This window comes from Narcine bancroftii, chromosome 6 (genome assembly GCF_036971445.1).
Source record: "Narcine bancroftii isolate sNarBan1 chromosome 6, sNarBan1.hap1, whole genome shotgun sequence".
NCBI lineage: Eukaryota > Metazoa > Chordata > Chondrichthyes > Torpediniformes > Narcinidae > Narcine > Narcine bancroftii.
The window spans coordinates 135,861,617-135,889,567 of record NC_091474.1 but is presented as its reverse complement, the minus strand read 5'-3'; the positions used below and the strand labels follow the sequence as shown (position 1 = coordinate 135,889,567).

Here is a 27,951-nt window from a genome sequence, read left to right as displayed (position 1 = left end):
GCACAAGGGCAACATGTGCAAACACCTTTCATATACAAGATTTGTAATGGCTTTGAATTTGTTGCTTGAAAAGTAATGGAAGCAGTTTCAATCATGGAGTTGAGATCAGATTTACACAAATAATTGAGAGAAATTATAGTCACGGCAAAATGGGCTGTATTTGCCTCACTGGATTACTCTTTCTGATCTGGGATAGACTGGAGAGTTCAAATTATTATCTCCTTTCAGAGTAATGGGGAGAGAAAAAAATGTCTTTAAACATTAGTGTTAAATAAGTGCCAAAGTACTAGCAGCTAATTATAATTGATTTGCTTCTCTAATAAATAGTGTTGAATAATTAGAATATCAAAATAAAGAAGTATTTTTCATCTCGGTTGCTAGAATGTGAAATTCTATACAGAAGTCTAATGTAGAGAGCATTTCAATATGCTCAAATCCAGCTAGTGATTATTGAAAATAGAGAATAATGGAAAAGGAAAAATTAAATTAGAATTTCATAATGACCTATGTTGAGTGGTTAAATTAAATAGCCCATTTTCATGCTACAAATCCATACAAATTGTATGTAAATTCCATTCTTTAATTTGAAATTTAACATGTTCACAAGGGACAGACATTGTACTTACTCGGAGGGCATGATGTTGCTTTGCTAATAAAACTGAAATTTCTTCTTGCAGTGACACAATCTCTAAAAACTGTGCCCAAAGAGCCATCAATAAAGAACAAAGTTGCGCAAGATCCATGTTCACCCACTCTGGTAGTTCATCAGGATTTTCCACTTTTTCCTTAAATTTCAATACACAAATTATGAGCCTTGATGGGATTTTTAAAGAACAATATATTAATTTGTCAAGATAACAGATCTCAAGATACTCATTAGCTCAATTAATTGCAGCTCTACCCAAAGGGAAACAGATGACTTTTGTTCCCTCAACTTCTGCAAGCCCAAAAGTGCAGCAAAATATTAAATAATTATTTTTATAAAGTTTTAAACACATTCATGCCAGCCAAACAAAACCACTTTAATTTGCAGCTGAAATATTATAAAGAGGGACAATTGCAAAAACAGGTAAATTTTCCCCATCTCTCTCTAATAAGCTGACAATGCAATCCAACCATGAATGTAATGATGTGAATTTACTGGACATTAATGCAAAATGCTTTTATCTGGATTTAAAACATCTGTTAAAATTAATAATTTTATTGATAAAAATGAAGCCAGATTAATTTTTAAGAGGCTTATTTAGGTTTAGCCTACATTTTTGAATAATTCACTGAGATATTATTGAGTTTTGTGGTTTTCTCATAAACCCCTCAGAATTTGCTGCTGTCCTGGGCACTCAAAATGCTACAATGAGTGACAATTAAACTTCTCTATGTTTGAGATCTGTATGAAATACAGTAATGGTCTTATATCAACTACTAGTCATTAGATTTAAAAAGACAGAAAATGCTGAAAAATACTCAGTGGGACATGCAGCACCTATGGTAAAATAAAATCAATGTTTTGGGTTTGTGACCCTTCATCAGAACTAGGAATGAGAGAGATAAAACCAGAAGATATAGGAACAGAAGAAAGGCTATTCTGACATTTGAGTCTGCTCTGCCACTTGAATCGTGGCTAATGTATTTTCCCTCTCAACCCTATTCTCTTGCCTCTCCTCATAACCTTTGACATCTTGCAAATCAAAAACCTATCAACCACCACTTTAAATATAACTAATGACTTCACCTCCACAGTGGTGAAATTCTCCAGATTCAGCACACTCTGGATAAATAAAATTTCTCCTGATTGCTGTTCTAAAGAGATGTCCTTTTATTCTGAGGTTGTGTCCTCTGGTCTTAGACCCTCCCATGACTGGAAACATCTCCACTACACTTTATTTAGCAAAGATAAAGATACATAACCAATGTTCTGGGATTGAGCTCTTCATCAAGGTGGACCCAGAGAGAAGGGGGAGCAGAGAAAGAGCGCTCCCTCAAAGGGTCCTACCGCCTAGACCTACTGCCGACATTCTGAATAATCAATGAACCAAAAACACTACCTTATTTTTCATGCACTATTTAAATTTTTTTTTAAATTTATAGGAATGTAAGATGGTCATAATATGAATGTTTGCACTATGATACTGCCACAAAACACTGAATTTCATGAATTATTCATGACAATAAATTTCTGATTCTGAGTTCTATACAGGTTTTAAATGGCCTGTTAAAGGAGCAGACTGTGTTTTATTTAAAATCATGCGACTGCATGATCTGGGGCCAAGATGTGCTCAGCAGCATCCACGAGAGGTTGCAGACGTGGGGAAAGCAACGAACTGGCACAGGGCATCAGGAATGGGGAGAACACCCCTCATTGAGGAGAAGCAGAGGAGACAACCCCAAGAATGGTGACCATGATGGCGGATCAGCCAAGGGGCTCTGCAGCTGAAGGATACACACACACAGGCAGCGAGCTGTTGGCGGCTTGCAGGTGATAAACCCACACACAGGCTGCAGGCTGATGACAACCAGAGATCAAAGGACCACACAGGCTGCAGAATGGAAACTAGGTATCAGAACCAGGATTCTAGAGGGTGCACAGGTCAAAAAAGGCTCTCGAAGTACCCGAGGCTCATCGTACCTGAGTTTTGGATTTGAGCTTGGGTTACTGATGGTTTGAAGAGGAGTCTTATGCTGCTGCAGAAACTGCGGGAGCGCTGGAAGAGAATCCACGGATACTCAGTGACTCTGAGGAGATTCTCTTTCTTTGACTATAAGGGTCACCGCGCAATGCTAATGACGAATTGCTGTCTGCCTTATGGCAGACTAAAGGGAAATTTGTGAAATATTACATTCCTGTTTTATTGCATGACAGTGAATAGTATTTAATCTGATGTGATCTTATGTTGCCTGTATAAGTTTGGTCTGCAGGGTAGATCTCACAAACCTACCATTAACAATGCAATGCCCAGACCAAGAAGCTTCAATGTGCTGGTAACTACCAGCAACCAGCCATTTTGACTGACCCTTGGACAGATGATCCCTTCTATGTCCCTCTCCCACCTTCTCTCCGACAGAAAATAATTTGTATCATTCTCTCTTTCTCTCTCTCTCTCTCTCTCTCTTCTATGTCCCTCTCCCACCTTCTCTCCGACAGAAAACTAATTTGTATCATTCTCTCTTTCTCTCTCTCTCTCTCTCTCCTGTTCTGTCAAAGAATCACAGACCCAAAATGTTAACTGTTTATTTTTGTAATAAAGCTATCTGACTTGCTGAGTTTTTCCAGCATTTTCTGCTTTTATTTCACATACTTAATTTGCCATTTTCTGTGATTTTTAGTTACTCATCTTACAAGACTCATTAACAATGGGGTGCTCTTCGAGAGCAGACCTTAACCATCAAACTCCTGAACAACAGACCCAATTCAGAGCCTCATTTAATGACTCTTACAATGCTCATTATTTATTACTGAATATTTAGTTTTCTGTATTTGCAGTCAGTTTGTTTTCATTTCTTTCTTCTTGAGTCTAGTTTTGTTACCGGTAATTAGAAATTCCGCCTGGCCCACAGCAGAAAGGATCTCAAGATTGTATGTGATATCATGATTGTACTCTGACAATAAATTTGAACTTTGTACACCTCAGAGCAAACAGAATTGATAATAGACATGAAGGGCAATCTCTTCAATAGATTCTAATTTGTGATATAGTGACTATGATCTCTGCAAGGTCAATCTGTTTGTCTTGGATACATACCTTTATCTGTTTACAAAGATCTGCAAGTCTCGCATCAACATCAATCTCCTCTGAAAAATAAAGCCTACATTAAAATGCAATTATCTATTAGAAAAGCAAACACCGCAAGAGTAATATGTTAAGACTTATGTTACACTTTATCTGAATTCAAAATACATCTGTAAAATACATTTTAAAAGAATTACACAATTTTCTCGCAATTTGTTCAATCTTAGCATTGAAATCTACTTTTAAAATCATATATATTATTTTGGAACAAAAACATCTACAGAAAACGATGAAGGTTTACTGTGAGAAGTCACAGAGACATACCTATTAAGGCGTCCATCTGCGCTCTTGGATATTTTCTTCTGAGAAGTCGTTCATAAAGGACCTGCATGTTGGTCATGGCTAGTCATAGGATTGTACACAGTGCTTGTTACTTAATCTCTTTTTAAAAAAAACTACACCCTATCAATTTGTCTAAAAATTAATTATTGGAATTGCAACACTCAAATTTGACCATCACAGTCAATGCTTTCAGCACTTAAATTTATTATGTGAGCTTCAGCTATCATACTTGTCATATCATAGCAAAGCAAAAGATTAGCAGAAAATAAAAGGATATTATTAGTCCAATGTTTTTTGTTAGAGATTCTGGTACTAGCACACTCAGCAAACCTTCACCGTAATACGTTTCTCTAAGACATACAAAAATATATCATTTAAATTAAATGCATTTTAGAGGTTTTACAAAGCCAACAGCCATAGACCATGCAAAGAGTATTGATTAGTTGAAGGAAATTTGAGATATACTCAAGCTAATTAAGAGGGCAATCAAAAAAATTGTAGTATTACCCAGAATAAAATCAACAGTAAATTTTCATGAAGTTCCTGGGATTAAAGTCATTAATACACTGTTATCTCAAACAACAATTAAAAGTTAAAGAGACTCGAAAACAGCATATGCTGGAATCTTGTGTTAACAATCTTGTGATGGACAGATTAGCGGGTTAAGTAGCACACATCAGTAAGAACCTTTTTTGAGACTTGATAAGAGTCTCAACCTGAGATGTTGTGACCATTTCTCTCCATGGATGCTGCCTGACCCACTGAGTCCCTCTAGGTTCTCATTATTTACTCTACATTTAGAAGTTGTGTGTGTTCCAATACATTTTATATCCTATTGATTTAGCTTTTCAGATCATTTTTAATTGAGAGAAATTACATCCCATTGTCTAGACAGTGTTGAAGGAAGCTTCACTTGACCAAGTAGGTTGTGGGTTTAAAAAAAGAAAAATAAGAGTAGAGAGTCTATCAAATGTACAACATATGCACAGATGTTGAGCTAAATGTATCATCAAAAGATAATTGATTCTTCCTTGGATCCAGCCAAATTCTATTTTTGCCCATAAAATGTTCAGGTGAAGTGTTCTTCAAATACCAGTTCACCTCAGTCTTTAATGCCTGAGCTTTGCAACATTGAAATCAGAGATGGGCTGGAGTCAGATGGCAGTGTATTTGGCTTTCCAACATTGTACTCAGCACAGAGTTGAGAAATAACACTCAAAGAAAGTAAGTAAGTGGACCAGAAGCATCTAACATTCAGTCCCTCAACTGTATAGTAACCATGGCTAGTAGTTGTAGTGCAGCTCTGTTTATTTGAATAAAACTCTCTTCATTGATTGAAATGGTTAAATGATTTTTTTTTGTTTGTTTTATTTTAGTCATAACATATACAGCACAGAAAAGGAGCCTTCTGTCTACCAATGCCAATTTTTTTCCTCATCCACACTAATTCAATTTATCTGCATTTGGGCCGTTTCCTTCCATCCTTTTTAAGAATAATAATGTCCAATTCCTTTTACATAAAGAATTGAAACTGAAACTACCATCTTCTCTGACAGTTAAAGATTTTAATTACATTTATATTATTTTATGTTTAGCAAATATATATTTTAAAATATAAATCACTTAAAAATTATTGAAAAGCAGTTCAGAAAGATTTTAAATGTCACTGATCATCAATTAAAATTGTTGAAAATGTTTCTGACAACAGCCTGTTGTCAAAAGAATGAGGGCAGATCAGGAGCAGTGCCCAAGGATCCTGCAGCTGGGTGGGTCCCAGTTGTGATTTAGTGCTCATTTGTCTTCATGGAATGGCTGCTGGAATGTGGCCTGGATGAAGTTATCTTAATGTGGGGTCAGAAAATGCAAACTTGACAATGCTGTGACAATAACCAAAATGAATGGGTGGCTGGGGACCAAGTGCAAGGAATGGAGAGTACAGTCATCTCTGTCACAAAAATAAGCCTCTGATAGTTTGGCAAAATACCGTGATTATTCTGAAACATCAACAAAAATTGTTGGAGATATTCACCAAGTCATAGAATTTGACAACAAAGAGTTAATGTTTCAGACTATGCAGTGCAGTGCAAAAGGCAAGAAGGGAAAACAAAGCCATATTCCAATGAACAGCTGAGTGAAATGTCAATGGCCAGGAAATATTACCCAATAATTAAGAAAGGTGGTTCAATTGTGATATTTTCCAGACTTTGTTTCACTTTGGCAAGGCCAGCATTTATTACCCATCTCTGATAGTTCTTCCAAAGGTGATGGTGAGTTGACTTCTTGAATTGCCATGGTCCTTCTGGTAGTGCAAATGAGACTCAGCAAGAATAAACAACAACCTGGCAATATTTTTCCAGGTCAGGACTATGTGCAGCCTGGAATGGAACCTACAGGTGGTAGCATTCCCATATTCCCACTGCCCTCTTTCTGAATGGAAGAGGTCATGATTTGGAAGTTGTTGAATTAGCAAGTAACCAAAACAGATGGGCACATATGCAACTATAATTTGAAAGTGATGGAGTATGGTAATCAGAAATTAATTAAGTTAGATATTTATCCAGGATGGCCTTGAACTTATCTGAGTTGCTCTAGATTATTGTTTTATTAATGGTGGAGAGGCTGTGGGAGTTTAGGGGATAAGGCACTCATTGCAGGTTTCTTCTGGGGCTGCAGCAGATATGTGGCTAGTCCAGTTTAGTTTTTGATAAGTATTGTTTTGTAGGATGCTGATAATGGGAAAAGCAATAAAAATGGTTGCAGATGTTACTTTAAGAGCACAAATGTTGTTTGCCACTTATCAGCCACTGCCTGCATGTCACCTAAGGTCTTTCTATGTGCAAACAGTGACTGTTTTATTTGCTGATGAACTTCAAATGGAATTGAAGAAAAGAAAACCCTCAATGAATATCCCCACTCTGCCCTTTTCATTGACAAATAAATCAAGAGAAACTGAGGTGATGCCCTAGGTCCACATTTTGTAGCCTTTAGAATGGCAAATTCCACACAATGGAATCCAATGCAGCAAAATGCCTTCTCCACCACTTCAAAGATCCAGCCAAAGGCAAACAATTGTGTGATTCTTCAAACATTCGGATTGAAGAGTCCACAATGACTTTGAGCTGAGATGAACAAATTACATTAAGTCATTCAAAGTTGAATCAAATGCAGAAAGTGAAGTCTAAAACTACCTGGATTAGTGCTATCCCCAATGCTGATTTGATATGATACTCTTGGTCCTCATATCTGGATACTTAGAAGCATGTACCACTGTTTAAATTGAAAAAAAAATCCAACTGAGCTGTGCATTCCACACTGCTGTGCTGGAAGTCTGGTGAAAGCTCCTGACCTCACCACCACCATCCCAGGTGAAGAAGGTGCCTGAGATGACTGCAGTTGGATGGCTGGGGCAAGCAGTATAGCTGCTCAGAGCCAATTTATGGGAATCAGGTCTGCATCCTAGCCTCCTGCTAACTGATATCTACTCCTCTCCTTGTTAGTCTGCAAAGCTCTATCAAGTAACTTTCATCAATCTTCAACAGGAGATGATGAAAATAAATGAACAATCTAAGTGGTCTGTCATTACATGGATTAGGTGCTTCCACATTTCACAATAGTTAGTATATTTCAGTACACTCTCATTTCTGGCAGTGTATGTGGGGCATCAAATAAATTAACAAAAGGAGGCCAAAAATAGTGAGCCCAAGAAAGTGAGGAGTGAGATAGCAAGCAAGAAGATTGAAAATATTATGTATATTCAAGGTAAGTTAAAGAAATCCAATAGTTTTATGGAATCAAAAATTAGTGATTCAAGAAGGTGAAAGGAGGGAAAAAATACCCAGGCTATTTTCCTGTTCCTAGTATGTTCTACAAAGAGTGAATATCATGGATTTTCTTGGAGATGAGTCTTGTTCTAGCCCAGAAGCTAACAGAATTAAAGCATTTTCTATCCACTCAATTCTGGTACCAATGAACAATGCCAGTTTTAGCTCAAAGGAAGTGGATGATTAGTGTAATCATGCAATCTTGTACAACTAGACTCTAGATGCAGAAGGTATCAATGTCAGGAAAGTTGATGAAGGAAAGAGAGTGGATGTTGTCTATATGGGCCTCAGAAAGGCCTTTGATAAAGTCCCAAATGGGAGGATGATCAAAAATGTTCAATTAATATCCAGAATGAGGTAGTAAACTGAATTACCTATTGGCTTTACAGAAGCCAGAGAGTAGTAATAGATAATTGCCTCTAACTGGAGGTCTGTGGTCCTTGATGTGTCTCAGAGATTCTTGCGAGTCATGATCTCAGAGGATCTTTCCTGGACCCAACACACTAACTGCATTGTGAAGAAAGCACGTCAACATCTACAGATGTGTGGTGGGAAGACTGCTAACCGGCTGCATCAGTCTGGTATGAGGACACCAGTACCCCTGAATGCAAAGCCCTGAAAAATGTAGTGGGGAGAGCCCAGGACATAACAGGCAAAGCCCTCCCCATTATCAAGAACATCTACGGGGAATGCAGCCTTTGGAGAGCAGCAGCAATCATCAAGGATCCAACCACCCAGCACATGTTGTTCTTGCTGCTACCATCAGGAAAGAGGTATCGGTGTCACGTGACTTGTACCAACAGGTTCAGGAACTGCATCAGACTCCTCAACAACAAACCCAATCAGGGACTCGTATGAGGACGGTTACTTTTGGACTTTATTTTTTCCTCCACTCTGTATTGTACAGTTGCTTACACTTATTTATTTGTTTACATATATACATTTTTTTTTGCCCGACCAATAAGTAGTAATTCTGCCTGTCCTGCAGGAAAAAGAATCTCAGGATTGTGAATGATGTCATGAGAGTACTCTGACAATAAATCTGAAAAAAATATGAGATTGGTGCTTAGTCCATTGTTGCTTATCATCTGTAACAATTATATGGATAATAAAGTGATTAATTGGACCAGCAAATTTGCAGAAGATACGAAGATTGAGGTACAGTGGATAAGAAAGGCTTTCAAAACTTGCAGCAGGATGTGGGCTAGCTGAAAAAAAAGGGCTTCAAAATGGAAGGTAGAATTTAATGCGCACTTGTTGCACTTTGATAACTCAGTGTAGGGCTTACCTGGTTAAAGTTACGGTACTGCAGAATGCAGTAGAAGAGGGTTCTGAGAATAGACACAGCATTCCTTGTGAGGTCAGGCGGGGGTTTCACAGGTAGGCAGCTTTTGGCACATTGGCCTTCATAATTTAAATTATTGAGTATTGGAATGTAACAGTTGTATAAAACATTAGTGAAGTCAAATTTGGAGTATTGTGTGCAGTTTTGGTCACCTCTCTGGAGGAAAGATATTAATAAGTGCAAATAAAATTTACAAAGATGTTGCCTTGACTTGGGAATTGTGTTATTGGGAAAGGTTGAATGAGTTAGCGCTTCATTCCCTGGAGATTTGATGGAGGTATGCAAAATTATGAGGGGTATCAATAGAATATATACCAGCAGAGTTTTTCCATCAAGGTTGGTGAGACAAGAATAAGGAAGGACATGGTTAAGGGTGAAATGCTTAAGAGGAATAGTAGCAGGAACTTCTTCACTCAGAGGGTGGTGAATGTGGAACAAGCTGCCAATTGAAGTGGTGGATCCACAAGATTTGGATATTTACATGATGGGAGGAATTTGCAGGGCTATGGCGAAGGTCGAAGGGATTAGGCAGAAAAATAGTTTGACATGGACTAGATGGTCCGAAGGGCTGAATTTTATGTGTGGCAATATTTTGTTGCTTTATCTATATGATAGCTTTAGCTCTCCAATGGCTGTTGAATTACCAAGGAAATCCATCACACAGCATTGCAAAACAACATGAAGGGTTTCCTGATATGGTGGATTCACTTTTGAGTGGTATGAAATCTCTAACACTAACTTCTGCCATCATCATTCCCAGGAGCAGGGAGCCATCCTGTGATTGAAAGGCAGTTGCTTTGATATCATGGTAGCAGAAGAATTTCTGCCTCCATTTGCATTTCTTTAGCCATCTTTTACAGGATTCATGGCTTTGTCATGTGATAAAGGTAGCTCACTTTTACTTAAGATCATGAATCTGAGTGTCATTCAATCTTGGTTTCATAGCAATGAAAACTATAATTGAGATCAGAGTAGAATCTTGCCCTGACTATATCACCAAAATTCAATTGCATTGATGTCAATGGTGCATTGATTTTGGAAAAGATTTAGAGGATGATCAGCCTTTTGCTTATAGTTAGGAAGTGCAAAGCTGATGATGTTCCTGTCAGCACAACCAACTGTTTTTATGCAGATGCTACAGTTTTACTTCCATTTCTCAAAGAAGCAATGTTCTGAGATCTACTGATTATCCTCCATTATCCCTCCCTGGCAGACCAGGTTTTGTTGAGTCCAAAAATGTTGATATGTTTTGCTAACTCTTGGACAAAATAGCAATTAATCTTTCCATGAAATCACTCTACACATTATTATTCAACATTCTTGTGATCCTTATTCTGAACTTTGGTTTTCTCATATTCAAACCACCGGAAAAGTAATCCTCCTGGGTAGTTTCCCAAAGAGAAGGAAACTGAAAGTGTATGCTTGAAGCATCTTTTCCAGCCTGCTCCATTTGAGCTGAGTAGAGGGTACTTTGAAGAGAGTTGCTCGGTTGTGGGTGCAGCTGCTGAAGGATACTCTGTTCTGGAACAGGCCCCTAGAGCCATTATTCATCTGCTATCAATGCAAAGATAGGCCTGCTCCTGTCACAAATCCTCTATCATTACAAGACTTTTGGGTTTAACTGAAGCCTATGCATGTCATATATTCAACTTGGAAACCCTGGTTCACATTCCAGCCTGCCTGATCTTAGAGGCTAGTTGCTGGTTTAAATTTCACAGCGATCAATGATGATTCAAGCTGAATTATTGTTACATTCTTCTTCCACCATCTCAGCTGTTGGGACAACAGCTTTTTCTACCTTCTCTTTTGTTTGAGGGCATTTTGGATCATTCTTTGTTTGGAGCGTCTCACTTCAACTTATTACCATGGATGGATCTACCAACTTCTTAAAGAATTTTCCTTCAGGTCTTGGGACAGGCAATCCTCTCCAGCATGGTGAAGTGATAATCCCCTTCATAATACATCACATAAAAAACAACTATTTAATCCAGCATAACCTTCAATCAGAACTTAAATTTGCAAATATCAAAGTATATTTAAAATTAAAAAATAGGCACAAGAAATATGGTTGCCTTATGTTCAAAAGCTGAAAAACTCCAATGTCTTGATAGTCTTTGCTGGTATTCCCAGAAACAGTCCATTTTGAAGATTTAGATTTGACCTTAAATTCTTTGTCAAAAGTGCTACTATGCAGAGCAATGCAATAGTTTTTAGAACCAATGCCATCTACAATTCCACAGGTAAAACTACAATTTATTTTGATGGCAACCATTTTATAATAACTTGTACTGAACCAATGAAATCAAATAGGTCAAAACAGGATTTAGAAGTTGTAACTGCAATGATTTCAATGCTCTTGCATGTTTGTGTCTTGAAAATTTATACCAACTGCATCAAATTACCTTTATTTTAAACATATAAATGCTGTTCGTTACAAAGTATACAATTGGACAATACCTTGTAGATAATTTATGATGAAAATGATAATATCCCAGTACATTTCTAAAATTGAATACTACTGCATTGTGGCATGAACAAACATATAGGATTTTACTTGAGCCTTATTTCAAGTTTGATGGATTTGTTGGTGAGAATTGTTTATGCTTCCCTGAATGAATTCCAAGTATCATTCATTTCCACTCTCAATGGAGAACAATGAAATTACAAAAGATATATAATGTTTACTTCCTGCAAGCAAATCTCTGCACCAAAAAGTTTGAACAGCATGTTACAGAGTCCAGAGGACCCCAAAAACCAGCAGCAATAGATATGCACCACAACACAGGATTATTTAAACAAAAGAAGTTTTTAATTATATTTGAACAAGAAAACAGAATTGAACCTTAACTTATTACTTAACCTACCTAACTACTTAATCCCCCCTCTAATACTAAGCGCAGGTGTGTGTAAAGTATATTTAAGATTAGAAAAATTATTTGGATCACAGTCCAATCTCACTGGTTGCAGGCAATTCTTGTACTGTGCACAGAAGTTTGCATTAACAAAGTTCACCAGTCTTTGGTACTTAACAGGCAAACCAGGAGGGTTCTTGCTGGTTTTCAGAGAGAGAGATCCCTTTTCCAGGACATCTGCAACTGATTCCTTCTCAATCAGTCTTGCTAACAAAACTTGCCCCCTTCAGGGTTCTCCAGATGATCCTCTTTCTTTCAGGTCATCTTTCACACCGTCAGTCTTCTCCTTTTATCAGGCAGTCTTCCAAAGTTTGCCAGCTTTGTCCTGGAACTGATTTCTATCTCTCTCCTCTCTGTTTCACACCCTTCCTCTCTGAGAGCAAAACTCTTCTCCTCTGCCTGCAAAGGTCATATGCTCTCCCAGACAAGTTGCTGTCGATACTTTGTTGCCTCTTGCAAAAAGCATTCTGCAAAAGTCCTGCAAATATTGTGCTTTAAAATGTGTGTGTGCAAGCTGCTCTAACAATTCCTTCCAAATCACCTCTAAATACTCTGTCACACATATTATATCCACATTATCAGACTCCTGATTGAATCTCACACTGGTAAAATTAGGTTACATTTGCTGTATTCCAACTTACCTTTCTTTAACTCTACACTTCTATATTCTGCCTTACTTGCTGCATTATGCATTGGATGTCTTTATAGACTGCTCACAAAACAAACTTTCTCACATCTTGGTGCAATAAACTTGAACAGTATCCTTTGAATGTATCCAAGTGATTACTTCAGTGAAGATGAAAGTAGTGAATAATAAACCAAATATTTTCAGCTAATTTTCTAAACAAATCACATTTTAAATGACTTAACATTTTTGCTTTGTCCAGATAGTGATTTTCTTCACCAGACTAAATCTCAAGGTAAAAGTTGGATTATTAAGGAGAGATCAGTGGACTGGCCTAATACTCTCAAATCTGGAAGAATAAAAGGCAACTTTAGTGAAATGTTCAAATTCCTTAATAGGTTTGAAAGGATGGCAGAGATGGGAAGAGATGTCTTTATTTAGAGAGGACACCTCACTAAAGATGATTCAAAAATATTCATTTGTTCTGTATATTCATGGGATCGTGGTATATTGGTCATTGACATACAAGATTGACCAAATGTAACACATGAAGCCAATGACTGAGACAGACTGGCCTTAGATGAATGGCACTTGCAGGCTTTAAGATGGGTGAGACACGCAGGCTTTGTGGATGAAGTTAGCAGTTCCTGAAGTGGGTGAGAGACTAGGGGTGGCAGAATGTTGATTATTTACGACACCCTCAATGAGGTACTTCAGAGAAATGTCCTTTTTAGATGAGTGTCTTCTTCTGCAATTAGAACCCTTTTTGCGGTCAGTCGACCAGAGTGCAATATTTTTTCTGCAACTTTAAAACCCTTTTCGTGGGTAAGTTGAGTACAGTGCAGTATTTCTTCTGCAAGTGTAAAACCCTTTTTGTAGGTCAGTCGAAGAGTTCGATCATCCCTTTATAAACAAAAGGAGGAAATCTGACATTCTGTCTATAATCACACAATGAGGCCAAGTGAGTTTCCTCATTCCCACAAAGGAGGTCAAAGCACTGTTTACCCTGGTGCTGCTTCCTTAAAATGGTGTCTTGGGCAAAATGTGTACTGTCTTTTCAAGAAGCTGGTCATATGGTCTCTGCCCCAGCTTCTCCAAGGCTGCTCCCCTTCATTCTGCAAATGTATCAACCTTTTGAAACATACGGTCTTCGAAGTCTGCTGCTGGTTCAGTCACTTTCAAAATCTGCAGGCTTTTGCTAAATCTGTTATCTTAAAGGGACAGACCCACTCAAATAAAATGAACTGAAAAATGGGAGAACACCACACAAGGCATTAATCCCAGTAGTCATTTAAGTTCTCAGTTAAGCATTCTGCAAAATTATTTGAAGAGGTCAATTAACTTCCAGAGATCAAACAACACCTCATTTATTGCAGTTTATGGAATTAGTTGATTTAAGTGAGTTGTCATATCTATGTTACAACAAAGCATATACAGTATTGTATTCTCAAAGAAAAGTGACATGCAGTACAGTTCATGGTGACATCGTGAAATCAATAAAGTTAAGTAATTGCAATCTTTCTTTTTGATACTTCAAACAGACTAAGACTGCTTGAAATGGTGCACATTTAAGGGACCGGGGTGGGGGAGAATTGGGGGGAGAGAGGGCAGGCATGGACTAAAATTATAACTTTTTTTATGTAGTCGGGAGAAGTACAGAAGAAAGCAACTAAACTTGACTGCTTCATAGGGAAGGGAGCAGAGTTCTTAGGGGCCATAGCCAAATAATAGTTGAGAATGGCCGATTTAGAATGTAGGAATTCACGAATTCAACAATAAAAACCTGAGCAAATTGTTGAGAAACACAAAGTAGGGTTAACAATAGAAGCAATGAGCAGCCCCTTTATTGAAGGCCGTATAAAAAGAACAATTCAAAATTATTTTGCATCTAAAGAAATTTTATGGGCAAGTGGTGTAATAATGGGGAAGAAGTTTTATAAAGATCGTTTCTATTTACTTATTTTAAATTCAGACACACAATACAGTAACAACCCCTTCTGAAGCTGCTACCCAAATACACCAATTAACCTCCATACCTCATACATTTTGAAAGGTGTAGGAAACCGGAGCATCTGGAGGAAACCCACACAGACGTGTGGAGAATGTTCAAACTCCTTCGAGACGGCGCCGGATTCTAACCTAAGTCCCTGGTGCTGTAATAATGTTGCGCTTACCATTATGTGCTAATAGTGCTGTGCTAATCTTTCTTTTCCCCCATGGCGTAATTGCACAGGGTTCTCAGTAAAAAAAATACCACAAGTATCAGAACATGATGGAGGTGGGAGGTTGTGAAAGAAAAAGATGAGTTATGGGATGCACGGCATTAACTTGATATAAATGTTGTGTTATTCTACATTGTAATTTTATTTTCAAATCAATTTACATGCTACATGATCATTAATATGATTTTAAAGAAATACAGTTCATACAAACTTTTTGTCCATTTGAAAACAATGACATTAATAACTGACTCTTATTGATGCCCAAGGTTGATGAAAAAAATAGTTCAAGCATGTTGCTTTCTGTGCACAAAAGTGGTACCAAAAGTTTAAGATGTTAGTTCAATCATTGCTCAGCAGTTTTTCACGAAATTTGCAGCAACAAGAATAAATGCATAGAAAATCCCATTAACAGAATTACTTGAAAAACTAGTTGTGATTAGGGGGAAAAGCATCTGATGGTTACTTCGTGGCACAATTATATTAGTGAATTTAACTCCACTATAACTGTTATAAATGTTGCAAGTGACAATTTTCCCCAGAATCAATTTTGCCAAAACTACTCATTTGTGGAATTTTATGGCATGGAAACAGGCCCTTTCATCCAACATGTCCATGGTGACCAAATTGTCTACCCAAGCTTGACCCATTTGCTTATATCTGGCCCTTATCTTTTCAACCTTTCCTATCTATGTGCCTTCTGTATGTCTTTTAAACATTGTAATTGTACCCACCTCTATAACTTGCTCTGGCAACTCGACCACTCTGTGTGAAAATGTCCCTCAGGTACATTTTAAATCTTTCCCCTCTCACATTAAATCTATGTCTCCTAGTTTGAGACCCCCTTACCTGGGTTATAAAAAATGACTATTTATCTTATCAATGCTTCTCTTGATTTTATATACTGTACTTCTCTGAGGTCATCCTTCATTCTCTTATGTTCCAGGGTAAAAAGTAGCAGTCTATCCAGATTCTTCTCACAACTCAAGCCCTCTAATTCTGGTAACATCCATGAGATTCTTTTCTGGAGTCTTTTAAATATAATGACACCTTAATGATCAGAACTGCACACAATATTCCAATTGTGACCTCATCATTACTTGCGGTGCTGAAGCAAGGAACAAATTTTGCTAACTATCTCATAAATTGAACCATATTCATCGAGTATATGCAAACATACCAAGGTATCTACAAGCAATACATTCAGTTCTTGGAAATATACATGCTAGACCTCAAACTTCCAACATTGACAGTTAATTATGCACACAAGAAGCTAAGCATCTCACCTTTTCAGACATACCCTTCGTTCAAGCATATCCTGCACCCACATTCTCCATTACTGAATATTATCTTGTTTTTTTTCGCTCTCTCTGACAAAGGACCTTCAAATAAAAATATTAAATGTTTTTCTTTTTACAGATGCTGCCTGCCTGGAGTGGGAAATGGAATTCAACTCTGACAAGTGTGGGGTGTTGCATTTAGTAAGTCAAACCATGGAAGGACTTAAATGGTAAATGGTAAAGCCCTGGAGAAAATTGCAGAACAGAGAAACCACTGAGTGCAGTGCATCATTCCTTGAAAGTGGTAACTCAGGTGCACAGTGCAAAGAAGGCATTTGGAATGCTTGTCTTCATTGAGTGGGGTACCAAATACAAAGGTTAGGACCTTGTGTTTCAGCTGTACAGGCATTGGCAAGACCACACTTGGAATACTGTACGAAGTTCTGGTCACATACCTATAGGAAAGACAATAAATTGAAAGGGGTACAGAGGAGATTCACCAGGATGTTGCTGGGACAAGAGAGCATGCATTAGAGGGAGTATAGGAGGCTGAGGGGTGATCTTAAAAAATGGTTTATAAACTCATGAAGAACATGGATAAAGTTTGGATTGCACGGTTAGTGTACCGGTATATGGTTATATGGTTAGTGCAAGTGATCAGGACTTGGGTTAAAATCCTGCACTGCCTTTAGAAGTTTGTATGTTCTCCTCGTGTCTGCATGGGTTTCCTCCCACCATTCGAATCGTGCTGGGGGTTGTAGGTCAATTGGGTGGCATGGTCTCATGGGTTGAAATGGCCTGTTACTGAACTGCATGTCTTTTTTTTTCCCTCAGAGTAGATGACTCTAGAATAAGAAGGCATACGTTTAAGGTGGGAGACGAGAGATTTCAGAAGGACATGAGGATAACTTTTTAATTCAGAGGGCAGTCCATTTCTAGAACAATCTGCCAGAATAAACTATAGCAGCAAGCACAATTTTGACAATCAAAAGACGAATGAACAGATATATAGATAAGAAGGGCTTAGAAAGATATGGATCAAATGCAGGTAAATATGACTAGCTGAGAATCCCAACTTGGTCAGCATGGACAAGTTAGGCTGAAAGGCCTGTCCTGTGCTGTGTGACTCCATGGGATGTGAGTGTTTCCAGTATTTTCTGTTTTTATTTCAGATTTCCAACATTTGCAGTTTAGTTATCTTCATTCTGAGAAAAGTCCAGTGGAAAGTGAAGTAGTTTGAAACTTTGCCTTTGTCATTCAATGCTAACTTTTTAAGATAAATACAGAATGCTGAGATACCTCCATAATAAATCTTATTTTAAGTGAAAGTTTGGAACTGAGATGAACCCCACCAATGTTACAATTGTTAGATTTTTTGGCTCCTGACAACTTGGCCTCATGATAGAAAATGGAAGACTGAAAACTAAATGAGGTCTACTTGTATTATGATTTCTTGCCAGTCTGCTTGGATTCTTTATTTTTAAACTGCAATATCGATTTAAATAAAAATGTCACACTGATAACAATATTTAAATGAGAAGCAAAAGTGAAGATTAGAAATTTGGAAAAGAAACTGCAGGGCATACTCAAGACATCAAGCAGCATCTGTGGAGGGAGAAATACAGTTAATATTTCAGGTTGAGGGCCTATGAATGATAAAAGGCCATGATCTAAAATGTATTTTTTTTTGCTCTCTCCACATATAATGCCTGATGTCCTGAGGAATCACAGCAGTTTAGTTAATACCAAAGTAGCACCACAAAAGGAAAGCATGAAATCCTCATACAAAATTGCCATTGGGCAAAGGCATTGAGCATTATCCTATCTTATGTTTCTGATGGCCAGATTTAAATTCTGCAATGATAGTTAATCTCATAACCTCGAGGTCTTAACAGTCCTATGAAAAATGAACAGGCAGCCTCAGTCCTGAAACAATTCAAAGCAATTCACATTTGGCTTTGGGATAAATAAAATTTACATTAAATTGGATAAGGTCAATAAAGCAACCTTATCACTGCCCATCAAATGACAGACATTGAGATTTTAATCTTCTTAGAAGTTTAATGAAATGCATCAATTGGAATACAGAAAACTGTTTTGTATTGAACACTGAAATATTCAACAGATTAATTAAAGGTAATAAGCAAGCAATCTTTTTAAGATTAAACAAATATAAAAATATATGTTATTTAAAAGACTTATTTTAATTTAAACTTGATTCCAATTTTCCAAAAATATAAATGAGATCAAAGGAATTTCAAATTCATGACAGAACATCCTCAATGGAGAACAGAATCCAGGGATAATGTAGCATTTTCTTATTGAATACTAAGTTCAAGTTGTTACATCAATGCAGTCAATAGAAGATGAATTTCACCAAACATCCAGAAATGTTTATGTTGTTCACCATTTATTCTCCTAAACTGAACTCTCAATAAATGAAAAAAATTGCAAGGAAATGGATTTGATAAAAGTGAATTTCAATGAAATGCATACTGATCTATAAAAAAGGTCCCAAGATAATATGGTTAAGGTCAGGGAAACACCTTCCCATCCTGAGTTCAAATGAGAGGAAGATTTAATATTCCCAGCATACTTAAATCCAACAGAGCCTTTCCACATCATCTGAGAAATGCACTGGATTTTATTGGGAAAAGATTCAGATAAAAATTGGGTTGATATGCATCCAAAGAATGAAGTTTTCCATGAAGTACCAAAATACTGTGGTGGCCCTTCACAGCTATCCCACGGGGCCTCACAAAATGAAGGACGAATGCAATGATCCAGCAGGCTGCACGAGGCCCGCAGCGCCGCCCTCCAATTGGCCACAACCAAAAAAGCTTAACTGGACTATCAGGGAAAGCGGATCACAAACACACCAATCAGTGCTGAGATGGCTTTGACCATGCTCCTCATCTTGAGAATAAAAGCAGGGCTGTGAGCCCAATAAAGCCGAGTGTGTTAACTACATCCACCTGGGGTTCGTGTCGTTCTTTCTGGGAACAGCATATTCTTTCTAAGCTAACCTGCTATAACTTCTCCTGCGCTATGGGCTCCATAGCGGCTAGCTACAGTACTCTTTTATTAGTGAGGGTTTCTCGAGTCATAACCTCTTGTCTTATTTTATCCTTGTTTTAAGCACTATGCATTATGCCATTGCCTTGGCCTCAATGATTCTAACCAATAACATGCATTTCCTGGAAGAGTGATGTTAACTCTTTTTTTCTGTCTCTGATGTGCTTGAACATTGCATCCTTCAATGTCACTTTCTTGGTTCGGCTCATTCAGTTGGAATTTTAGCTACCTGATTGTTGCTGGAGCATCTCCACAATGGCTTTTTTTTTCATTCACACATTGCTGCTTCAAGGATATATCTAACATCAAAGTTTGGCATGCGCTTTGCAGCATTATCATGTGACAAGGTACGAGCTTACACAAGTATATAGTGACACTCTTGCACTATTTTTCTGATTTCGTCCAAAACTTTAACTCTGATGTTGGACTGAAACAACAGCCAATTTTGCATATTCTACAAATTACTTCAGAAAAAGCAATGCCAATGACTCTCATATCCTTGCATCTTCCAGCTGGTGACAGGATCAAACCGAAGTAAATTGTTCGTAATTTTGCTGCACTCTTCAGTCTTACTGCACCTTCTCACAGAAATGTGCACCTTTGGCATTGGCCATTTTCACTTGTATATCTGCCATCTCTGCTTAAATCCTTTATCAATATCTTGATATCAATTTTAGCCTTCCAGCCACTAACCTCCAAAAAATGAAAAATAATCAAAACAGTTGATGCTGAACATCTGAAAAGAAAAACAGAAAATGCTGGAAATACTTAGCAGGTCTAGGTCCATCAATGAGAAGAGAAACAAGCTAAAATTTCAGATCAAAGATTGCTCATCTGAACTGAGAAGGAAACAACAAAAAAAAGCGTTAAGATGCAGGAATAACCTACCCAGAGAAGGGGAGAAGGTAGGCAACATCAAGGTGACCAAGGAATATGCTGTAAACAAGGTTACCTCGCTAATGAGTGAACGGGTACAGCTAGAGCATAGCCAAAACAAAAGAATGTACAAGTTACAAATCCAGAACAGGGAGTTCTGCCATCCAGGTCCAGCTGGACACATCAAGGGATTTTTTTAAAAAGTGGAAAAAAACCCAAGTTGAGCCAATATCACCAATAGACAACTGATACAGATCGAAATCAAAATTAAAAATCTACAACTTCAGGTAATTCAAGTCCAGAAGAATAACCAGGAAAGAACAGGGTCCAGGGAACAGGGGCAAAGGGAGCCAGATGCATAGGTGAAGTTCTAAATGAAATGTTTATTACCAGTATTCATAAAGAAAACAGACTATTGGTTATTTAGCAAAGAGGAAGGTAATATTCTAGTGATGTTGAAAGTGGACCATACATAGATTGGCAATATTCACTTTAAATGCAAAAATAAATTGATCAATATTGTATTAATACTGTATTCCAACTGTTTCTCTCCCAACATATGTTGCTTGATCTATTGTTTCCAGCACTTTGTGTTTATTTCAGATATTCAATTAACTAATTTGTTGTGAAAAAAATTATCTGGTTCAGAATTTTGGTGAAATTCACAATTTGAAAAGAAAAATGCACCTAAAAGTAAATCGACTTACCCAATTCCATCCTGCGAGATGAGGGCAATTCTTTTGTGACCACAACAAAGTAGTTGAAAAGGCCTTTATAAGCCAGTAGTAAGCTTGAACAGAGGTTATAATGGAAATTGTAGGCATGTTGCATGCAGGTTTCTGGTACCACAAAATTGCTTCCCTGAAAATGAAGCATGGAAGTAAATTGTAATTACTCACATTTTTCAAATGGGAGATATAAATGCAAGCAATCAGGTGCTGGAAGATTATAAAATATTATTTTGAATGTTGATAGTTAAATTGAACTGTATGTAAAATTTGTCTTGCACATCTAAATTCCATAACTAATAACTTCAATAATTAACAAATTAGTTTCTCCTGGCATGTTTCGGCTTTTAGTACTTTGTCTCATTTGAGCAGTTACATCAGAACAAGGAATGGAAGCAGCAATCAACAGGGAGCACTGTGTCACATCTATGAATAGGATTAAAGGTAGTTTAAATAGGATTAAAGATAGTTGCTCAGCCATGTAGACTAAAGCTCACAGCAAGACAAATTATGTTATGCACAAATTAAGAATGTGTTATTTTCTGTCCTCTTGGTTTGGCACTTCTGTCAAAGTTGCAGAAGGCAGTGAATACCCAGATTTTACACTGGAAAGTGCTGCTGATCAATAGGTGATGAAAGCTCCCATTTCCTGTCACTTCCTGGTTTCTTCTGTTCATTATCCCATCCCCATTGGATTCCACACCAGCTACCAGCCTCATCCCACCTCTCATACATACATGGCTATTTTTCCTCTTCCCCTTGTTCTGAGATGGGTCTTTACCAGAAATTTTGACTTTTATCTTTTACCTCCGTAGATGTTCTTTGACCCACTGAGTTCTTCCAATGTAGTGTTTTTTTTAAATTGAGGACTTGCTTTCTCCAGTGATGGTGGTAATAGCAATATTAGCAGGGGGAATACTGAATTCAGAAGGAAGGGATATCCTTACAATCAGAGGATTTAGAAATGAATAGGGTGGTCATCAATGGTAGAAAAAAGTCAGGAACATAGCACTGAAAAATTGAAAAAGCTGGAACAAGTAACAATTTTTCCTACTGGAAATAGTATCTACTTCTTAAGTCCACAACAAGAAACGTAAAAAAAGAAGGGTAAATAAGCAGTGGTAAATAAACAAAACTGATGTAGAAATCAGGAATGATCCAAATGAAGAGAAAAGATAAATGAAGGAATAGTCTTAACTTCCAATGTCCTCTTCATATTCTGTCTGCCATTCTTGCTCAGCTACAGGAAGAATATCAATAAATTGGAAAAGATGCAGAGGAGATTCACCTGAATTTTGCTGATACCAGAGGGCTTGAGTTAGAGAAGACAGTTGGGTATTTGAGGCTGAGGAGTGATCTTAAGTTTATAAAATTACGAGGAGTGTGTATAAGGCAAATGCTCAGTTTTTTTTTTACTCTGGGTAGGTGATTTTAGAACAAGAAGATATATGATTGTGAGAGAGATTTAAGAGAGACCTGATGGACAACATCTTCACTCAGAGGATGCTCCATATCTGGAACAAGCTGGCAGAGAAAACTGGAGGCACGAGTACAGTTGTGACATTCAAAAGACATTTGGGAAGATATAATGGAGTGAAATGGACCAAATGCAACAAATAAGATTAGCATAGTGGTTCTCAACCCTTTTCTTTCCACTCACATACCATCTTAAGTATTCCCTATGCCATTGGTGCTCTGTGATTAGTAAGGGATAGCTTAAGGTGGTATGTGGGTGGAAAGAAAAAGTTTGAAAACCACTATTTTAATTGTACCTAACTGACTCATTATGTGCACGGTTTCATAACTCCAAAGGAAATGGGCCAATTGTAACGACTGCTTTGGCAGTGCTAATGAATAACAAGATGTCCATACAGCACAAGGGTGAAACAAAGACTGAGTTTATTGTTTGAATTTTTCACATTGTCCCATTGGAAATGCCCACCTCCAGTGATGTATCTGCTGGCTTTCGGAATTGAAGTCATCACATCGTGGTGTCACTCCTCAGCTGGCGGCCTGCTACGTGGAAGTGGAGGGCTCCTTAATTTGCACATGGCGCGAAATGTGGATTCTTGGAATGGCCATTTGTTGTGGCAATTCAGCCCGTTCACCTGCGTGGTCGCTTGGCCCACTACACCACGCCCCCATCCTCCAGAATCGCCGCTGCTTTTTGAGCGGTCTGACTTACAATCTCTGGGAGGTCTATCTCTGCATCTGATCTGGGGGTCCAGGGCCGGCAGTTTGGAGTCCGGGTGCATGGCTTTGAGGCGGTGGGCTGTGAATCTGTTCTGTTGGCCATCAATGCCCAATGTGAACTCAACACCGTCTCTCCGTAGTACCTTGAAAGGGCCATTCATACGGGCACAGTAGGGGCGTTCCTTGTTGTCCTCTGTGTACAAAGACATAGGTCTGCTGAAACATGGCTGGGTGGTGAGTTGTGTTGGGACAGTGGTGGGGGGTTGATTGCCTGCTTGTGCTCTCAACCTGTGTAGGAGGTCTAAAGTGCTGGGCTGTGGGCTCATTGAAATGTAGGTCCCCTGGAATGGTGAGAGGTGCACCATACACCATCTCCGTGTATGTTGCTGGCAGAACCTCAATAGGAGCCGTGTGGATTCCGAGCTGTACCCACAGGAGCTCATCCATCCAGTTCGGTTCAGTCAGTCAGGCTTTCAAGATGGCCTTCAGATGGCAGTGGAACCATTCTACTAGTCTGTTTGCTTGGGGATGGTAGCCTTGGTGTGGTGGACCTGACTGCCACATGATTTTGCAAGGTTGGAGCAGAGGGAGGAGGTGAACTGCGCTCCCTGATCCGATGTGTCGTGGCCGGGACTCCAAAACATGCGACCCAGGTGGCTAGGAAAGCCCGAGCACACGTCTCTGTGTCGCATGTAGTCATGGGTATTGCCTCCGGCCAGCGGGTGACTCTGTCAATGGTCGTGAAAAAGTACCTCATACCTTGATTCACTGGGAGGGGGCCGACGATGTTGATGTGGACATGTTTGATCCTGCTTTCTGCTGGCTCAATAATCTGTAGGGGGGCTTTAATGTGCTGATGTACCTTGGCACACTGGCACTGTAAGCAGGTTAGGGACCACAGGGTAATGTCTCGGCTGAGTCCGAGCCACACGAACTTGTCTGACAGCAAGTGGACCGTGGACCTCACGGAGGGGTGAGACAAATTGTGGATCTGGTCAAAAACCCGCCATCGCCAGGTCACAGGTAGGATGGGCCACCACAGCTGCCAAAGTAAGCTCCTTCATAGAAAACCCACCAATGGAAATCAGGGACGGTTCTCCTGGTGAGTGGCAGAAATCGTCTACCTTCAGGTTGGTGATGGCCATCCAGTATGCATGGACGTCTGCTTCCTCCCTCTGGTTCTTAGCGAGGTGGGCGACGTCGAGTCCTCCTGAGGTTTCAGCGATCATAGGTCCGGACAGCACATCAGTCATTATGTTGGCCTTGCCGGCTACGTGGCAGATATCAGTGATATACTCCAATATATAGGAGAGGTGCCATTGTTGTCTTGCTGACCATGGGTCCGAAACCTCGCTCAGCGAGTAGGTCAATGTTTGTGGTCCGTGTAGGTGGTGAACACTCCTTTCTAACATATAGCGGAAATGCCATATCGCCAGGTACAGGACCAACAGTTCGTGGTTGAACGCACTGTATTTGAGCTCTGGTGTTCGAAGGTGCTTACTGAAGAAAGTGAGGGGGCGTCAGTGCTCGTTGACCTATTGCTCTGGTACTCCGCCCACCGTTCTGTCTGTAGCGTCTGTTGTGAGGGCCAGGGGAGAGGTGGTGTCTCAGTGCACCAGTACCATGGCCCTCGGCAGTGCTGACTTGGTGGCGTGGAAAGTCTACATGGCCTCCAGCATCCATTTCAGTGACTTGCCACCAAGTTTGACGAGTTTGAATAGTGGCTGCATGAGGATGGCCGCTCCTGGGGAAAAAGCAATGATAAAAGTTGACCATCCCCGGGTACTCCTGCAGTCCTTTGGTCATGCTTGGCTAAGGGAAATTCTGAATCACCTCTACCTTTTGGGTGTTGCAGTGTCCCAGAAAGTCTATTGTTTGTAGGCTGAACTGGCACTTGGCCGGGTTCACCATGAGCCCGAACTGCTGCTGTCTGTCAAACAGGAGGGTGAGGTGCGTCCTGTGAGCGATAAGGATGTTGTCTAGATAGACAAAGATGAAGTTGAGGTCCCTTCCGACCATGTCCATTAGCCACTGGAATGTCTGGATCACGTTTTTGAGTCTGAAGGCCAATCTCAGGAATTCGAAGAGGCTGAAAGGTGTGATGATAGCTGTCTTTGGAACGTCGCTGGGGTGTACCAGGATCTGGTGATACCTCTTTACTAGGTCCACCTAGAGAATACCTTGCATCATTGTTGCCTTGTGGCAAAATCCTGGACATTGCGGATGGGGTACCAGTTCGGGACCGTCGCCTCGTTCAGTCGTCGATAGTCGCTGCATGGACACCAACCGCCGGAGCTCTTCTGCATCATGTGGAGTGGGGAGGCCAATGGGCTGTTGGAATGGTGGATCCCCAATTCCTCCATGGCAGTGAACTCAGCTTTGGCTTGTTGGAGCTTGTCCTGTGGAAGGCACCGGGCTCGTGCATGCACCTGGGGGCCGGCAGTCTCTATGTGGTGTTCCACGCCATGTGGCGGGTCAGAGTCGTGAATGTTTGGGGCCAAAAAGGCTGGGTACTTGGCCAGTAGGCAGGCGTAATAGTCTCAGTCCAGAGTATGGATTCCCAACTGTAGGAAGGAGTGTTGCTACAGAGTGAGGGGGAAAGACTGGAACATGGTTGCATCATGTCATGTCTACCAGCAGTTCGTGAACTCGTAGGAAATCCACTCCAAGTAGTGCCTGTCCCATGGCCGCAATAGTGCACTCCCATTGGAAAACTGCTTCAGCAATGCGGATGGTGACCAGGCAAGACCCGTAGCTGGGGATGGAGGACCCGTTGGCCACTTGCAGGGGGAGGCCCTTGGTGCTGTTTCTCACTTCAAATTACATGCGTGGGACAAGGCTGATTTCCGTGCCTGCGTTGACGAGGAAGTCCCTCTTTGTCCTCTGGTCTCTGAGGTAGAGTAGGTCTTTCTGAGTGCCAACTGTTGAGGCTACCATCGGCGGCTGGCCTGCCCATTTCCCATCGTCATGTTTGATTTGATGAAACATGACGAGCATGGGGTGGGGGGTGAACCAACGGGCGTTCCTGCTCCATTGGCAGTGGTAGAAACAATACTCGCTGTTCTTCTCCATGCACCTGTTGCACTACTGCTGTGTACTGAGGATACGTGTATTGGCAGTTTCAAGAGGAACAGGGCCTCAAACAGGAAACAGTCTGTATGCCCATCCGCCAGGGCCACCATCTCATGCATTAGTTCAGAGGGATTTTTGTCACCCTGGCCCTGCATGTTGAGGATCCAGATGGCGTGCTCGTGCCAGCTGAGCTCTAAGCCGTTGATGAGGAACTGTCGGAACTGCTCGTACTTGCACTCCATTGGTGGGTTTTCTATGAATGAGTTTATTTTGGCAGCAGTGGCGGTGTCCACAGTGCTGACAATATGCCAGAATGGGGTGTTCTCTGAAACATTTCCCTGATATGGAACTGGGACTCAGCCAGCTGTAGCCAGTTTCTGGGCTGGTTTGCCTAGAAGGCGGGAGATGCACGCACATTGTGTTGGTCGCAGGCTATGGATGTAGCTGGTTGCTGCATTTTGCTGTGATCGATGCTGGTTCCAAAACGTTGGAACTGTTGGGGTCACCTCTGTAGCAATTGCTTTGGCAGCGCTACTGAATAACGAGATGTCCACACAGTGGACAGAAATCCAGAAATTATAGGCCAATGAGCCTCATATCAGTGATAGTGCAGAGAACCCCTGGGATTGGATTTATGAAAATTTGGAAAGGCATGGTCACATTAGGGACAGTCAAAATGGATTTGTGCAGGATGTATCATAACTTAAAAATTTGATCTGTTTTGAGGAGGTAGCAACAGCCATTGATGAGTTTAGGGAGATGGACATTGTCTACATGGACCTTTGTAAGGAATTTGTCAAGGTTCCCCTCGGAAGGCTGATACAAAGGGTAGTTACATGGGATCCATAGTGAATCGATAGTTTGGATTCGAAATTGGCTCTCCCATAGAGGATGGATGGCAGTGGTGGTAGGGTGTTAATCTGTGACCAGTGGTGATCCAGTCAGGGATCTTGTGATTTATATAAATGACTTGGATGAACATGCAGATGAGTAAGTTTGTAAAAACACAAAGCTGGAGAAACTCAGCAGGTCAAGTACTGTCCTTTATATAGCAAAGGTAAAAATATATAACTGACATTTCAGGCCTTCATCAAGGTATGGAAAAATGTTGGCAGGCATCTGAACAAAAAAGTGGGGGTGGGAGGGATAAGTGGAGAAGGGAGGGAGGGGACAGCAGCAATTAAAAGGAGGAGAGATGGCTAGGTGAATAGAGGAAAGGAAGGGAGGAAAACTGGAAAGGGCAAGGGAAGGGGGGAGGGGGAAGGGAGCAGATTAGCAGAAATCAGAAAAGTCAATGTTAATGCCATCTGGTTGGAGAGTGCCCAGGTGTTGTTCCTTCAATTTCTGGATGGTCTTGGTGGATAGTACACAAGACATTGAATAGTTATGTGAGAATGGGAGTGTGATACAGAACTGAAATGGTTGGCTGCTGGAAGGTCTCTGTCACTGGTCCGGAAGGAGCGAAGGTGATCAGCGAAGTGATCTCCCAACCTACGCCCAGTCCCTCCAATGTAGAGAAGGCCACAAAGGGAGCACCAGATGCAATAAATCAGTCTTGCAGATACATAAGTGAAATGTTGATAGGGCTGCTTTGGATCCCAGGCCATGGTGAGGGAGGAGTTGTGGCTGCAAGTGTGGCGCTTCCTGCGGCCACAGGGGAAGGTGCTGTGGGGGGGGATGGGGGTGGGGAGAGGAGATTGGTTTGTAGAGCTGTGGGCAGTCTAGCAAGTTACTA

The 27,951-nt window shown here is 40.1% G+C and overlaps 1 protein-coding gene across 9 annotated transcripts in view; it reads right to left on the bottom strand.

Annotated features, from left to right (window-relative positions):
* Window positions 1–27,951, bottom strand: part of fam135a (family with sequence similarity 135 member A) — a 210,493-nt gene that overhangs the window by 74,502 nt on the left and 108,040 nt on the right. For 7 of the 9 annotated variants that reach the window (XM_069886143.1, XM_069886142.1, XM_069886146.1 and 4 more), the window contains 4 exons: window positions 20,931–21,084; window positions 4,053–4,130; window positions 3,741–3,790; window positions 627–785 (listed from right to left, as the gene is read on the bottom strand). In XM_069886143.1, the coding sequence (XP_069742244.1) occupies window positions 627–785; window positions 3,741–3,790; window positions 4,053–4,130; window positions 20,931–21,084 (441 nt within the window). Of the gene's footprint in view, window positions 1–626; window positions 786–3,740; window positions 3,791–4,052; window positions 4,131–15,841; window positions 16,723–20,930; window positions 21,085–27,951 lie in introns of those variants that run through there. The other 2 variants (XM_069886150.1, XM_069886144.1) reach the window with 2 other exon arrangements.